The sequence below is a fragment of the Haplochromis burtoni genome, unplaced genomic scaffold, assembly GCF_018398535.1.
Source record: "Haplochromis burtoni strain Fernald_Lab_line unplaced genomic scaffold, NCSU_Asbu1 Contig_599, whole genome shotgun sequence".
NCBI lineage: Eukaryota > Metazoa > Chordata > Actinopteri > Cichliformes > Cichlidae > Haplochromis > Haplochromis burtoni.
Genome location: NW_024582960.1, coordinates 25,738 through 36,514, shown reverse-complemented (window position 1 = coordinate 36,514; position 10,777 = coordinate 25,738). Strand labels below are relative to the sequence as shown.

Below are 10,777 nucleotides of genomic sequence, written 5' to 3'. Positions count from 1 at the left end.
TCAGAGGCTCTCTCTCTGTCTAAATCACTGTCTGTCATCAAACTATAGAATTTTTCTGAAACTGACTTCAATATGAAACTATTACTGTCATTGATGTCGCATTGCACTTTTCCATTTTCAGACGAATCTGCATCTTCTACATTTATCATTGTTACAACGGTGTTAGGCTTCGCATCTTCTGATATAACATTTGATTTAGACATGATATGAATGTCGGGGCGGTTGTCATTCGTGTCTATTACATCAGCTATTAATTTGCATGAACCACTTAAACCTCCGTCATCACTCGCTCGAATATTAATCTGAAAAGTTCTGGTTTTCTCATAATCAACCTTTCCAATCAAAGTGACCTCACCGCTTCTTTTATTGATTTCAAAAATACCATTGGCATGATCTAGCATAGCTGAAATTGAATAAGTTATTCTGCCATTAGACCCGTCATCTGCATCAGTTGCAGTAACTGTCCCTACAACAGTTCCGACTGGTGCATTTTCCTTTATAAATGCTTTATAAACGGGCTGTGTAAAAACGGGAGCATTGTCATTAGCGTCTAAAACATTAATGTGAATCTGCATCGTTCCCGTCATCCGCGGCTCGCCACCATCCACCGCCGTCAGAACCAAACGTAGGTGTTCATTTTTCTCTCTGTCCAGCGGTGCATTCAGAACCATCTCCACGTTTTTACTACCCTGTCCCTGATTATTTATTTTCAGAGAAAATATATCACTTGGTTTAAGAGCATATGCTTTTAAACTATTTTCGCCCACATCAAGATCGGTCGCCCGATCTAAAACGAATGCTGTGCCACTCAGCGCAGATTCGCTTATATTAAATTGTGCCTCGTTAGTGATGAAAGTCGGAGGATTGTCATTTATATCTGTGATTTCAACAGTGACACTATAAAATTCCATCGGATTTTCTAATAAAATCTGAAAATGTAAAGCGCAAGGCGTCATTTGTCCACACAGCGCCTCCCTGTCTATCCTTTCTTTAAGTAGGAGAATCCCCCTTTCGCTGTTTAGCTCGATGTAAGCTGTGTTGTCTCGAGTAAAAACCCGAGCCCTGCCGGATTTCAGTCTTTGGATGTCTAAACCTAAATCCTGAGCTATGTTACCAACGAAAGAGCCTTTCGCCATTTCCTCAGGAATAGAGTAGCTGACCTGTCCGACAGCTGCACTGAGGGAGAGGACCGAAATGAACAATAGTACTTGCCGTCTCGCTGTTATTCCTGCCATCATCAAAATATCCATATGTAAACCCTTTGTCCCGATTCACGTTAACTGAACAGAAATCCGTAACAGAAAGCCCAAGGTTTATGTATCTGCGTTCGGTTACATTCCCACAAACGGTTTTTTATTGAATCTCTGAGCTGTGCTTCTCGACAAAATAGAAGGAGATGATGGGAGGTACTACTACACATCAGCGACGAACTGATACATCCTGGTCAACAGCGTCCCTCTGAGTTCAAAGTAAAAAATACATAAGAATTACTCATGAAAACTGAAGAGTAATGTTTAGGTAGAAATGAAATTGCTGTATAAGGACTGATTATAATACGATAAACAAAACTTAGAATGAGGAAATCCATCTCCATTAAATAAGAAAGAGCAATGAGCGAGCCTATTTTGAACAGGTGATTGAGATAGAAATGAGAATGTTTTCAAATACTGAAAGATGTTTTGAACCTAGAGTGAGAATAGGCGAGAATAATATGTTTCCATCAATAAAACTCTGTATACCTGAAATTACAATCAATACCGAGAACTAGAAACAATATAAAGGCTAGACATTAAAAACAAACAAAATAAAAAACAACAACAAACAATTTAAATGAAAACGAAAATCTCCTTAGGTTAAATCTATGAAATAAGTTACAAAGGTAATCTCTGTCCATGGTTCTGACTGAAGACGGAAAAAGAATCACAACCACGTTACATATTAAAACGGGCCTGCATTTGCTACGGAAATGAAACTAAAATAACCAACCTCCAGAGGAGAGTCTGGTTCATCCAGGATGCTCTTTTCACTCTGTATCCGCTGCATCGTTCCTGTAGAACTGGGGTCCATTATCAGCACGTTCTGACTACCAGCTCTGCCGAACTTACAGTCACTCTTTCTGGAGTCAGTCGTCCTGCACACCTCGTAGTTGTACACATGGGGCAGAGTCCCTGTCCCCAAAGTGTCTGAGTAACGTGGTGGATAATATGGAATGACAGGCAGGTTGGAGTGATACAGGATGCGAGACTGTCTCCACCTGTAGATTTTGACTGATATAATAACCACTAAACACGTGATGAAGAGGAAGGAAACTACAGCCAGAGCCAAGACTAAGTAAAAAGTCAAGTTGTCATTGTACTCCTTGTCGTGGGTCAACTCAGTGAACTCCGACAGCACTTCAGGGAAGCTGTCCGCCACCGCCACGTTAACAACGACTGTAGCTGAACGAGAGGGCTGCCCGTTGTCCTCCACTATAACAGTCAGTCTTTGTTTGACAGCATCTTTATCAGTGACTTGGCGGATAGTTCTGATTTCTCCATTCTGTAAGCCCACTTCAAACAGCGCCCTGTCTGTGGCTTTCTGCAGTTTATAGGAGAGCCAGGCATTCTGTCCAGAGTCCACATCAACAGCCACCACTTTAGTCACCAGATAGCCCACATCTGCTGAACGAGGCACCATTTCAGCCACCAGAGAGCCACCAGTCTGAACTGGGTACAGAACCTGAGGGGGGTTGTCGTTCTGGTCTTGGATCATTATTTTCACAGTCACGTTGCTGCTGAGTGGAGGAGAGCCTCCATCCTGCGCTCTTACGCGGAAGTGGAAATCTTTGATCTGCTCGTAGTCAAAAGAGCGCACTGCATGGATGACTCCACTATCTGCACTAACGGACACATACGAGGAGACTGGCACTCCGTTAACGGAGGAGTCCTCCAGTATGTAAGAAACACGGGCATTCTGGTTCCAGTCAGCGTCTGTGGCTTTCACTGTGAATATAGAGAGACTTGGTGTATTGTTTTCTACAATGTAGGCCTCATATGAGCTCCTCTCAAAGACAGGTGCGTTATCATTAATGTCTGAGATCTGTAAGGTGAGAGTGACGCTGCTGGAGAGGGAGGGCACTCCCTCATCAGAGCAGGTCACAGTGATGTTATACTCAGAGGCTCTCTCTCTGTCTAAATCACTGTCTGTTACTAAGGTATAGAAATTATTAGATGTGGATTTCAACACGAAAGGAATATTATCACTTATAAAACATTGAACTTTACCATATTCATCTGAGTCTGGGTCTTGAATGTTAATCATTGTAACAACTGTGTTGGGCTTTGCACTCTCTGATATAATTGTTGATTTAGACATAATTTTAATCGTTGGTTCATTGTCATTTATATCAACGACATCGACAATAACTTTGCAAGAATCAGTGAGTCCTCCGTTATCCCTTGCCCGTACATTGATTTGGAAATGTCTTTTCTTTTCATAATCCAACCGCCCAATCAATTTAACTTCACCGTTTTCATCGTTTATTTCAAACATATGTCTGACGTCATCCAAAGTATTTGTGATTGAATATGTTATTTTACCATTCAATCCATGATCAGCATCTGAAGCACGAACAGAAGTCACAGTTGTGCCTTTTGTAGCATTTTCGGATACAGTGCCTTTGTATACCTGCTGCGTAAAAACGGGTGCGTTGTCATTGGCATCTAACACTGAAATAAAAATCTGCATTGTTCCTGACATCTGTGGCTCTCCTCCATCTACAGCGGTCAACACTAACGCAATGAAATCATTTTTCTCTCTGTCCAAGGGCTTTTGTAAGACCATTTCAACATTTTTTGTACCGTCAGCTTGGTTGTGCAATTTAAGCATAAAATTATCGCTTGGTTTGAGGACATAACTTTGGAGAGTGTTTGTACCCACATCCAAATCTACAGCTCTTTCTAAATCAAATATAGCCCCAACAACAGCAGACTCACTAATGATGAATTTAATTTCATTTTTTTCAAACGTTGGCGGATTATCATTAATGTCTGTTATTTCAACTGTAACACTGTAAAACTCCATAGGATTTTCTAACACAATCTGAAAATGCACAGCGCACGGCGTCGTGTCACCGCATAACGCCTCTCTGTCTATTCGCTCTCTGATTAGAAGGACTCCTCTCTCGGCGTTTAACTCGACGTATTCTCTGCTATCACCGGAATAAACACGAGCGTTGCCCAGCTTTAGCCTTTTAACATCTAAGCCTAAATCCTGAGCTATATTTCCAACTAAGGTACCTTTCGCCATTTCCTCCGGAACAGAGTAACTGACCTGCCCGAAAGCATCACAAACAACCAAAAGTAAAATAAACAGCTGTACTTGCCGTCTCATTTTGTGTATGTGGGTCGTTAAGATTAAAAGAAAGATTCCTAAAAATCCCTTTGGATGGCAGACCGACAATCACAATTAATACGAAGAAAAACAATCCTCAGAACGAAAGGAAAATTGTTACAATTTGCGTCGCCTTTGTGCATACCCGCCTGACAAACGAAGACAATGCGGTCGGTCCTGCAGTTTCTCTCTAATACACCGAAAAGGAGAGGCGGCTCACCAGAAAATATACCACAACTGCAACAAAGAAGGCAACAGCGGCCCATTGAGTTCAAAAAGCAAAATTACAGGAGAAATGATGACACATAACAAAAGCGTGAATACCCAGAAAGTCACTCAATTTTAAATGTTGTGTATAACATTTTTGTTTTATAAAAACTGTCCAAAATAAAAGACAAATCCCACAAAAGTTGAAAACGAGCCTCAAATCATGTTAAATACGTAAACTAAATGATATACTTATACATGTTGCTCTCCAAGGTGCTGAAAAAAAGACTAACGAAAATAACAAGTTATATTGCGCCGTTTGTGATGTAATATTAATTCTAACCTCTAGAGGAGAGTCTGGTTCATCCAGGATGCTCTTTTCACTCTGTATCCGCTGCATCGTTCCTGTAGAACTGGGGTCCATTATCAGCACGTTCTGACTACCAGCTCTGCCGAACTTACAGTCACTCTTTCTGGAGTCAGTCGTCCTGCACACCTCGTAATTGTACACATGTGGCAGAGTCCCTGTCCCCAAAGTGTCTGAGTAACGTGGTGGATAATATGGAATGACAGGCAGGTTGGAGTGATACAGGATGCGAGACTGTCTCCACCTGTAGATTTTGACTGATATAATAACCACTAAACACGTGATGAAGAGGAAGGAAACTACAGCCAGAGCCAAGACTAAGTAAAAAGTCAGGTTGTCATTGTACTCCTTGTCGTGGGTCAACTCAGTGAACTCCGACAGCACTTCAGGGAAGCTGTCCGCCACCGCCACGTTAACAATGACTGTAGCTGAACGAGAGGGCTGCCCGTTGTCCTCCACTATAACAGTCAGTCTTTGTTTGACAGCATCTTTATCAGTGACTTGGCGGATAGTTCTGATTTCTCCATTCTGTAAGCCCACTTCAAACAGCGCCCTGTCTGTGGCTTTCTGCAGTTTATAGGAGAGCCAGGCATTCTGTCCAGAGTCCACATCAACAGCCACCACTTTAGTCACCAGATAGCCCACATCTGCTGAACGAGGCACCATTTCAGCCACCAGAGAGCCACCAGTCTGGACTGGGTACAGAACCTGAGGGGGGTTGTCGTTCTGGTCTTGGATCATTATTTTCACAGTCACGTTGCTGCTGAGTGGAGGAGAGCCTCCATCCTGCGCTTTTACGCGGAAGTGGAATCTTTGATCTGCTCGTAGTCAAAAGAGCGCACTGCATGGATGACTCCACTATCAGCACTAACGGACACATACGAGGAGACTGGCACTCCGTTAACGGAGGAGTCCTCCAGTATGTAAGAAACACGGGCATTCTGGTTCCAGTCAGCGTCTGTGGCTTTGACTGTGAATATAGAGAGACCTGGTGTGTTGTTTTCTACAATGTAGGCCTCATATGAGCTCCTCTCAAAGACAGGTGCGTTATCATTAACGTCTGAGATCTGTAAGGTGAGAGTGACGCTGCTGGAGAGGGAGGGCACTCCCTCATCAGAGCAGGTCACAGTGATGTTATATTCAGAGGCTCTCTCTCTGTCTAAATCACTGTCTGTTATAATGCTGTAAAAATTACTGGATGTAGAAGTAATTGCAAATGGTGTGTTTTTATTAATCGTACACTCGACTTTACCATTTACGTCGGAATCAGGATCATTAACACTCATTACAGCTACCACTGTGCCCGAAGGAGAATTTTCTCCTATTGAAATTGACGACGATATTATTTTTATAACTGGACTGTTGTCATTAATGTCTCCTACATCAATAATGACTTTGCTCGAATCAGACAGTCCTCCTCTGTCCACTGCCTCTACGTAAATCTCATACTTTTGGGCTTTTTCATAATCAAGAGGGGCATTTAGTACAAGATGCCCGTCTTCCGTAATGACGAATACATTTGAAAGGCCCCTCATGCTATTTCCAATTACGTAGCTAACCTCCCCATTAGAGCCTTTATCTGCATCGGAGGCGCTCACTTTGGTAATGACTGTCCCGTTGACTGAGTTCTCTTTGATTTCAGCTTTGTAAACGGTTTGTGTAAAAACAGGGGCGTTATCATTAACGTCTAACACTGTAATATGAATCTGCATAGTCCCAGACCTTTGAGGCTCTCCTCCATCAACAGCTGTTAAGAACAATGATGCATACTCCTGCTTCTCTCTGTCTAGAGACTTCTGTAAAATCATCTCGACCTTTTTACCACCATCAGACTGACTGTTCATTTTAAGTATAAAATTGTCGTTGGGCTTCAATGTATAGCTCTGAAGACCATTTAATCCTATATCTGGATCTATTGCTTTTTCTAGCATGAATTTAGAACCGACGACTGCAGACTCGCTGATTTCAAAGCGCCTCTCTTCCCTTTCAAATACGGGAGCGTTGTCATTAATGTCTGTGATTACTACAGTGACGGGAAATATTTCTATTGGATTTTCTAAAGCAATTTGAAAATGTAAAGCACAAGGCGTCGTCTGGCCACAGAGAGCCTCGCGGTCTATTTTTTCTTTGATGACGAGTAGTCCCTTTTCCTTGTTAAGCTGAAGATACTCTGCATTGTCTCCGGTGTGGATACGAGCTCTGCCGGCTTGTAATCGTTTAACATCTAAACCCAAATCCTGAGCTATATAACCGACTAAAGAGCCTTTCGCCATTTCCTCGGGGATAGAGTAGCTGACCTGGCCGAACACAAAACGAGGAAAGACGACCAAGAAAAACAACAGTACTTGCCCTTTCATTGTTCTGTTAAGCACATCCGTCGAACAGAACTAATGTTCTCTCTTTGTTTCGCAATCCGCGTTACAGAGCAAAAATTAAATGTACAGCTAAGTTTTGATGAATTAAAATCCAACGATATGGTTATTCCATGAAGATTATTCGTGCCTTCTACCTTATGCACTACAGTGTATTCCGCATGCACACGAGTCCTTCGCTCTTTGAGAGGACGGAGGATGTGCCGTGTTTCAAATAATTTAAAAACATGCTGGCGCTGGTCAACAGCGGCCCACTGAGTTCAAAACTCGAAAGTGCAATTTTCAGGATTTACAAGTCTCTCTAACACTACACCTATAAATTTTAGCGAAAATACCAGACAAAACACATTAATGATTCCGTTTTAATTACAAATAAGATAATACTAAATTAGACAACGAGTTCCCTTATTGATAAAATATTAATTCAATACGAAACTACTCAACTGAACTGTAAGCAAAATAGGACAAGGATTAGGGAAAAAAAGATACACAATAATAAAAGCGATAATCCCTTCGCTATCCAAGGTACTGAAATTACTTGGACAGGTAGTAAAAACAGCGGGGAATAGTATTGTATAGGTTTATCAGAATTTAAAGAGTCTAACCTCTAGAGGAGAGTCTGGTTCATCCAGGATGCTCTTTTCACTCTGTATCCGCTGCATCGTTCCTGTAGAACTGGGGTCCATTATCAGCACGTTCTGACTACCAGCTCTGCCGAACTTACAGTCACTCTTTCTGGAGTCAGTCGTCCTGCACACCTCGTAATTGTACACATGTGGCAGAGTCCCTGTCCCCAAAGTGTCTGAGTAACGTGGTGGATAATATGGAATGACAGGCAGGTTGGAGTGATACAGGATGCGAGACTGTCTCCACCTGTAGATTTTGACTGATATAATAACCACTAAACACGTGATGAAGAGGAAGGAAACTACAGCCAGAGCCAAGACTAAGTAAAAAGTCAGGTTGTCATTGTACTCCTTGTCGTGGGTCAACTCAGTGAACTCCGACAGCACTTCAGGGAAGCTGTCCGCCACCGCCACGTTAACAACGACTGTAGCTGAACGAGAGGGCTGCCCGTTGTCCTCCACTATAACAGTCAGTCTTTGTTTGACAGCATCTTTATCAGTGACTTGGCGGATAGTTCTGATTTCTCCATTCTGTAAGCCCACTTCAAACAGCGCCCTGTCTGTGGCTTTCTGCAGTTTATAGGAGAGCCAGGCATTCTGTCCAGAGTCCACATCAACAGCCACCACTTTCGTCACCAGATAGCCCACATCTGCTGAACGAGGCACCATTTCAGCCACCAGAGAGCCACCAGTCTGGACTGGGTACAGAACCTGAGGGGGGTTGTCGTTCTGGTCCTGGATCATTATTTTCACAGTCACGTTGCTGCTGAGTGGAGGAGAGCCTCCATCCTGCGCTTTACGCGGAAGTGGAAGTCTTTGATCTGCTCGTAGTCAAAAGAGCGCACTGCATGGATGACTCCACTATCAGCACTAACGGACACATATGAGGAGACTGGCACTCCGTTAACGGAGGAGTCCTCCAGTATGTAAGAAACACGGGCATTCTGGTTCCAGTCAGCGTCTGTGGCTTTGACTGTGAATATAGAGAGACCTGGTGTGTTGTTTTCTACAATGTAGGCCTCATATGAGCTCCTCTCAAAGACAGGTGCGTTATCATTAACGTCTGAGATCTGTAAGGTGAGAGTGACGCTGCTGGAGAGGGAGGGCACTCCCTCATCAGAGCAGGTCACAGTGATGTTATACTCAGAGGCTCTCTCTCTGTCTAAATCACTGTCTGTTACTAAGGTATAGAAATTATTTTCCGTTGATTGTAATATGAACGGAATATTTTCATTTATTGTGCAGCTGACTTTGCCATTCTCGCTGTCGTCTATGTCTTGAATATTAATTATTGTCACTACAGTGTTGCTTTTGATATCTTCAGATATAACATTTGTTTCAGACATTATATTAATAATGGGGTGATTATCGTTCACATCTATAACGTCAACTATTACTTTGCATGTGTCCGTTAGTCCTCCGTCATCACTTGCACGCACATTTATCCGATAATTGTTTGACTTTTCGTAGTCAATATTTCCTGTTAATCTAACCTCGCCCGTGTGTTCATTTACCTCAAACAACTGTCTGACATCGTCTAAAGTATTTCTGATCGAATACGTTATTCGTCCATTTGATCCGTAATCAGCATCTGATGCACTGACTATAGTTACAACTGTGCCTCTTGGTGAATTTTCTGCGACATTAGCTTTGTATACCGACTTCGTGAAAACGGGTGCATTATCATTAACATCTAACACCGTGATCTGAATCTGCATTGTCCCTGACAGCTGAGGTTCTCCTCCATCTACGGCCGTCAACACTAAAGATAAATGTTCATTTTTCTCTCTATCAAGAGGCTGTTTTAAAACCATCTCAACATTTCGGGAGCCGTCTGCCTGATTGTGTAATTTAAGAGCAAAATTATCAGTCGGTTTGAGGATGTAGTTTTGGAGACCATTAATTCCCACATCCAAATCCACCGCCCTTTCTAAATCAAATTTCGACCCGATGACTGCAGACTCGCTTATTTTAAATTTAATATCCCCTTTTTCGAAAAGGGGGGCATTATCATTTATATCCACAATTTCAACATGTACTCTGTAAAATTCAATAGGTTTCTCTAAAATAATTTGGAATTGTAGAGCACATGGAATCATCTGACCACAGAGCGTCTCTCTGTCTATTCTTTCTTTGATAAGGAGGACTCCCCTATCTTTATTTAGCTCAATATATTCTGTGCTATCACCAAAAAACACACGAGCCTTGCGTGATTTTAGTTTCTCTACGTCCAAACCCAAATCTTGTGCTATTCTTCCAATTACGGAACCCACTGACATTTCCTCGTTAATGGAGTAGCTGACATGTCCCAAAACGGAGCTGACAAAAAGGAACGAGACAAAAAACGGTACTTGCCGTTTCATTGTTCTCCTCGGTAATATGACACAGGCAGAAACACACGTTTTTTTCTGCTGAATAAAACGCGTCAACCTTTATTCCCAAGGAACGCCAGAAAGTCAGTGCATATTCCTCGACAAAGAACAAAACAATAACCGAGACGTGTTTTCCCGTCCACTCGAAAACGTCGTGTCCTCTATCCAGTATGTGCCTCCTGTCGCTGTGGTTGTAAGATTGGGGAGGAACTGCTGACAACGTACGCTTGCAGAGTAACATGCTAGACTACAGCGTCCCTCAGAGTACAGACGGCAAAACTACAGGAGAAAAGATGAAAAAACAAAAACAAAAAAAGAAACATTTGGAGCGATCTCAAAAATATTAAAGTTAAACGATTTTATACTGTCAACTGGTATTCTATGTCGTTAAATGCAATTGAAAGTGAATTAAAGATATCGCAAGAAAAAAAGGTTGGTGTAGGGAATTCCCCAAGATTGAAA

At 42.3% G+C, this 10,777-nt stretch overlaps 2 protein-coding genes and 1 pseudogene across 4 annotated transcripts in view; all 3 read right to left on the bottom strand.

The window, feature by feature from the left end:
• Positions 1–4,799, bottom strand: part of LOC121812452 (protocadherin beta-16-like) — a 17,035-nt gene extending 12,236 nt beyond the window's left edge. Inside the window, exon 1 of one of the 3 annotated variants that reach the window (XM_042214681.1) lies at positions 2,155–4,799. In XM_042214681.1, coding sequence (XP_042070615.1) covers positions 2,155–4,371 — 2,217 coding nt within the window. In that variant the 5' untranslated portion in view covers positions 4,372–4,799. Of the gene's footprint in view, positions 1–1,986 lie in introns of all 3 variants that reach the window. The other 2 variants (XM_042214679.1, XM_042214680.1) reach the window with 2 other exon arrangements.
• The window catches only part of LOC102312925 (putative protocadherin beta-18), a 19,716-nt gene extending 12,236 nt beyond the window's left edge, over positions 1–7,480 (bottom strand). Inside the window, 2 exon segments of the mRNA XM_042214682.1 lie at positions 4,922–5,763; positions 5,766–7,480. Coding sequence (XP_042070616.1) covers positions 4,922–5,763; positions 5,766–7,302 — 2,379 coding nt within the window. The 5' untranslated portion in view covers positions 7,303–7,480.
• A 295-nt stretch (positions 7,481–7,775) lies between these two features.
• LOC121812453 lies at positions 7,776–10,771 on the bottom strand (annotated as a pseudogene).
• Between the last annotated feature and the right edge of the window lie 6 nt (positions 10,772–10,777).